The sequence below is a fragment of the Musca domestica genome, unplaced genomic scaffold (assembly GCF_030504385.1).
Source record: "Musca domestica strain aabys unplaced genomic scaffold, Musca_domestica.polishedcontigs.V.1.1 171, whole genome shotgun sequence".
Taxonomy (NCBI): Eukaryota; Metazoa; Arthropoda; class Insecta; order Diptera; family Muscidae; genus Musca; species Musca domestica.
Window position 1 is genome coordinate 1,167,829 of NW_026712231.1, and position 5,995 is coordinate 1,173,823.

General features: G+C 34.8%; 1 protein-coding gene across 1 annotated transcript; it reads left to right on the forward strand.

Moving 5' to 3' along the window:
• The first annotated feature begins 435 nt into the window (after nt 1-435).
• LOC131801777 (protein lin-28 homolog) lies at nt 436-5,510 on the forward strand. The gene is made up of 5 exons (XM_059120719.1): nt 436-457; nt 2,613-2,731; nt 4,978-5,080; nt 5,175-5,332; nt 5,412-5,510. Exons 1-5 carry the CDS (start codon nt 436-438, stop codon nt 5,508-5,510), a joined length of 501 nt encoding a protein of 166 aa, XP_058976702.1.
• Nucleotides 5,511-5,995: the final 485 nt, after the last annotated feature.

The following is a 5,995-nucleotide window of genomic DNA, read 5'->3' on the forward strand; positions in this document are numbered from 1 at the left end:
ACCCATGAAAACATTTCTATATAAATCATGAGGATTGATCTCTTCAGAAAAGGTGATTTCTATAAAAAAAAATTGATCTCAGCAAGTGAGGATCGATTTTTGTCTATAAAATATTCTTCCTTAGAAACTGAAGACTGAAAAAAAAATCATCACACAGCCTGATTATTCTGATTCTATAAAAAATAAAGAAACTGAGGTTATCTCTTTTTAATTAATACTAGCTACACAAATATATATTTTTTTGTCCTGGAACTAAGGTTTTTTAAGAACTAAGGAGTTAGTGTCGTTTTCAGGGTGTGAGAATTGATTCGTCCTTGGAAAAAATCAGAAAAAAATCTTTTTCCAATGTTAAGACTTGATATCTTTAATAGAAAAATTCATCCCCAGGAGTTAGGCCTTGATTTTTTCCGTTCCTGAAATAAGGTTTTAAGAACAATGTTAGTGTCATCTTCAGGATGTTAGGATTGATTCGTCCTCAAATCAGAAAAAAAATTTTGCTCTGGTTTAAGACTTGATTTCTTTCAGAGAAAAATGTCCTCCCCAGGAGTTGGGCATTGATTTTTTTCAGTTCAGTATTCATTTCAATCCTCAGAATAGAACGAAATTTTCGTATGAAAAGGGCGTCAGGACGAAATTGTTTTCTATAAAAATGCGTTTCTCAGGCTTTTGACGTGGAACTAATGTTTTCTCGGAAACTGATTTTTTTTCTAATAAATTTCGTCCTTGGAAACTCATTCTTGATTTTTTTGTCCCCTGGAACTGAGACCTAATTATTCCTATAGAAAAATGTTCTCCTCAGGAACTTAGGTCTGACTTTTTAATAGAAAAAAATTATCCTCAGATATCGAGAATCAACTTTTTTCTATAGAAAAATTTCATCCTCAAGACTTTTTTTGCTATGGAAAAAAATTCGCCTCCATGACTGAAAAATTTTTATCATCAGGAACTGAGGAGCTGGCACAAAGGACTGACTTTTTTCCAGAAAAAAATTCGTGCGCATGATCTGAGACCTGATTTGTTTTTGAAAAAAAAAAATAGTAACTGAGGCCTGACTTTTTTACCCTCAGCCATATGGCTGAAAAGGGCCAATCCGCGCCTCATCGAAATAACGGTTTTAGACCCTAGATCTCTTTGGACCAAATCCGTTTCAAGAAATTTGGAGTCCATCTAGCGATGTACGTCCATCCGTCTGTCTGTCTGGCTGGTGCGCACAAAAACTCTTGAAGGGAGCATCCGATTTGGTCCAAACTTGGAACATCGTAATATTATTGTCAAACTTAGATCGAGTTTGGAGATGGGCAATGTTGGTCCACTCATTCTGGTACAACCTCCACAAATTTTCAAACAAATATTTTACTGCACAGAAAGAGAAGGATAATGCGATTTTGCTCCAATTTTGCAAATCCGACAAAGAGTCAAAATTTTGAATAATTATTACTCTATAAAATGTAAGAGTCCGATTATCTTAAAATACATATAACACATTATTTTTATTAACCCAAGGTCTGGTGTGAAGATGGTATAAATCGGTCCACTCCTTCTGGTACCTCCCCCACAAAGGTCAAAATTTGAATATCCATGAAGATCATAAAAAGCGAAATTAAGAGCCGATTCCATTTAGACTTGGTATATCTCAATATTTCCATCAACACAAGATCTGTTGTAAAGATGGTACAGATCGGACCATTCCTTCTAGAACCTCCCCCACAAATATTAAAGATTTGAATAACCAAAATTATTCTAAAATTCGAAATAAGCATCAGGCTCTCTTCATATTTTACACATCCAATTATTTCTACTAACACAAGATCCGCTGTGAAAATGGGATATATCGGTCCATCCCTTTTGGCACCTCACCCACAATAGGTCAACATTTTGAATATCCATGAAGCTCATAAAACGCGAAATTGGCATCCGATTCCATTCAGACTTAGTACATCTCAATATTTCCATCAACACAAGATCTGTTATAGAGATGGTAGAGATCGAACCTTTCTTCAAGATTTTGGAAAACCACAGCTCAAAACAAGCGAAATAAGCATCCAACTCTCTTCAAATTTGCACATGCAGACATTTTTGTTAACATAAGGTCTTTTATGAAGATGATATGCTGCGAACTACTTCTGGTACCCCATCCATAAAGAGTCACAATTTTCAATAATTTTATCTGTCTTAACTTACGAGAAAAGTCAGATTAACTGTGGAAATTATTTCTTATTTAAATATTTACAAGAAAAGTCATCACTGATAATAGTTTCAATGAAAGCTTCTACAGGAAAATTCAGCACTGATAGCATTTTCTTTAAGAAAATGAGCCACTATTAACACTTTCTATAAGAAAAGGCTTCACAGACTACTTTTCAGTTACCACCAATGATATTTTCGCCCAGTGAAGTTATTACTACATATTTTATATATTGGAAATGTTCCATAGGAAGCCATCACTGGTTTCTTTAGGAAAATACATTACCGATAAAAAAGAAATTTTCTATAGAAAAAGTTAGAATTGATGATGATCTGTGGCGACATTTTCGTATTCGCTTTCAATTTCAAATTTTGAAAATTATTTCGTTTTTTTTAACACATATTTTCTTTTTCCCATTTTTTTTCAGACATTTCCCCACATGAAATTGCCGGCGTTCGTTATGGCAAGTGCAAATGGTTCAATGTGGCCAAGGGATGGGGTTTTCTGACACCCAACGATGGAGGCCATGAGGTGTTCGTACATCAGGTTGGTAATAGAAAACAAGAACTTTTAATATCCTCCAGCATATGGAAGGAACTTGAAAATTAAAAAAAAAAAAATCCGTCCAAAAATATCGTTTAAATGGAAATCGTTATATGAGGGCTATACGAAGACGATGACCTGCATAAGTATTTTTTTGTCATTGGCTACAGTACCAATTCCGAATGTCAAATACGAAATGCAAATAATTTCGGTGAATAATGTCGCTAATATCATCGAAATACCGAATAAAGGGAGGTATCGTTACATAATTTTCTGTCATAGGTTGTAGTACCCATTACGAACTGCAAATACGAAGTTTGAAACAATTCCAGTGAATAATTTCGCTAACATCATTAAAATACCGAATAAAAGGAGGTACCGTGATATATGGGCTATACGAAGACACGGACCTGCAAACACAATTGTCTGTCATAGGCTGTAGGATCAATTATGAATTCGAATACCAATTTGAAAACAATTCCGGTAAATAATGTCGCTAAAACCATCAAAATACCGAATATCAGAAGTTATCGTTATATGGAGCCTATACGAAGACGTGGACCTGCATAGATCATTTTCTGTCACAGGCTGTAGGATCAATTACGAACTTCGAATACAAAATTGGAAACAATTCAGGTGAATGATGTCGCTAAAACCATCAAAATACCGAATCAGGAGGTATCGTTATATGGGGGTTATACAAAGACGTGGACCTGCATACGCAATTGTCACAGGCTGAAATAATTCCGGTCTATAATGTCGCTAAAATCATCAAAATACCGTTATGAGGTGCTATAAGAAAACATTCGTTCGAAAGATAGCGTGACAGACGGACATTGCTAAATCGACGTAGAACTTTACGATTATCAAAAATATATATCCTTTTTTGGTCTGACATGAGTATTTCGATTAATTACAAACGGAATGACAAAGTTAGATACCCTCCATAGTATCGTGGAGGTTATGAAGAAAATATACACGTTTCGACAATTCACATACGTTTTCAATTTACATACTAAACACTCTAGTTCATCGATGTAATCAATATTAAATTGACTGACTCGCTTCTACTCACTCGTAATTATACAACTTCATTTACACTTGGCAGCTTCGGAGATCTTAATCCAGCATGTTCCATAATTTACAATGACATGGCAACCACGTCCATTCATCAACGAAAATACACACACATACAAGGAAGTAAGACATGAAAATAACAAGGGCAAAATTATTATGAATACGAGTGAGAGAAAAAATGTATTTATGACATCATTATTATTTTAATGAACGTTGTTTATATTTAATTGGAATATTGCAGAACATGCTGGATTAAGATTCTCGAAACTACCAAGTGTATATGATCACTTATAATACGAGTGAGTAAGAACGAGTCATTCAAAGCTAAAACTGACACATAAAGAAAGAAGTAGGAAAGAATATACAACAACCACAATCTGGGTTAAGATTCTTGAAACTACCAAGTGTAGATGACGTATAAATACGAGTGGGTAGGAGTGGGTCAGTCAAATCTAAGACTGATACATTAAGAAGGAATTATGGGAAATAAAATACAATAAGCACAATCAGAATTAAGATTCTCGAAGCTATTAAGTGTAGATGGGGATGTATAAATGCGAGTGAGCTTGAGCGATTCAGTCAAAGCCAGGAGTGATACATAAAGAAAGAATTATGGGAAAGAAAATACAAAACCACAATGTGGATTAACATTTTCGAAGCTACCAAGTATAGAAGATGGGGACATATAAATACGAGTGAACAGGAGCGAGTCAGTCTAAGCTAAAACTGATACATTATGAAAGAAGTATGGGAAAGAAATAAAACAACCTCAATATAAATTAAGATTTTCGAAGCTACCAAGTGTAGAAGATGAGGACATATAAATACGAGTGAGCAGGAGCGAGTCAGTCTAAGCTAAGAATGATACATAAGAAGTATGGGAAAGAAAATACAATAACCACAATCAGGATTAAGATATCAAAGATATCAAGTGTAGATGAGGACGCTTAAATACGAGTTAGCTGGAGCGATTCAGTCAAAGCTAAGACTAATACATAAAGAAAGAAGTATGGAAAAAATTTTATAGTTGCTATAAACCGATTAAAGGAACTCCATAAAAAATTACCTTACAATTCAACAGAAATTATCTAAATTACCCACAATCTATTCGATTTGAATTCGCAACAATATATTTAACCAAAATTCGCAAAAAAAAATTTTCTAATTTTCAGAGCATAATACAAATGTCCGGCTTCCGTTCACTGGGTGAGCAGGAAGAAGTCGAATTCGAGTGTCATTTAACCGAAAGGGGTCTTGAGGCCACCAGGGTCTCTGAATACAAGGTATGATTGAATTAATACGTATTTTAATATTTCAACATCTAATCCTATCTCCCTTGCAGGTAGTGATTGTCATGGCAGTACATTTCGACCGCGCAGCAAGAAACGTCATCGACGTGTACGCTGCTACAACTGCGGCGAATTTGCCAATCATATTGCCTCGAAGTGTCATCTAGGACCCCAGCCCAAACGTTGTCATCTATGCAAGCAGGATGATCATCTGTTTGCCAATTGTCCAACTAAGAAGGTAAGTATCCGGCATTCTACCCTTTTATGAATCCTTACATTTTATGAAATGATGAGTAACTCTCTTGAACTTCTTGCAGAATCAAAATGTGGATCAATCCAGTGCTAATCCTGATGAAGAAAATTCCGGCGCTGGTGGTGGCAATGAAGAAGAAAATGTGGCCAAGGATCAGAGTTAACAAAGGACATTGGATAAGACGAATGGAATTGGATGAGGAATAATGCACATTTATTGGCAATTTGGTGCCATACTTTTTTTTGTATTGTATAAAGAGGCTATGCGAAACGAATGTACATTTTTTAGGATTTAGACTCATAACACTCGTTTATTAAATTTTAAGAATATTTTTTTTATTTTTATTTGCTAATAAATATTACAAATAAAAAAGAAAAACAAGTAAAAAAGTATTGGTCGATCTCTACCATCTTTACATTAGACCTTGGGTTACTAAAAAATATGAAGAGAACCGGATGCTTATTACGGATTTTATAATCGTTTTAATTATGGTCCGATCTGTATCATCTTTATAGCCGATCTTGTGTTGATGAAAACAATGAGATATACAAAGTCTGAATGGAATCGGATGTTAACTTCCCGTTTTATGAGCTTCATGGATATTCAAAATTTTGATTCTTTGTGGGGGAGGTACCAGAAGGAGTGGAT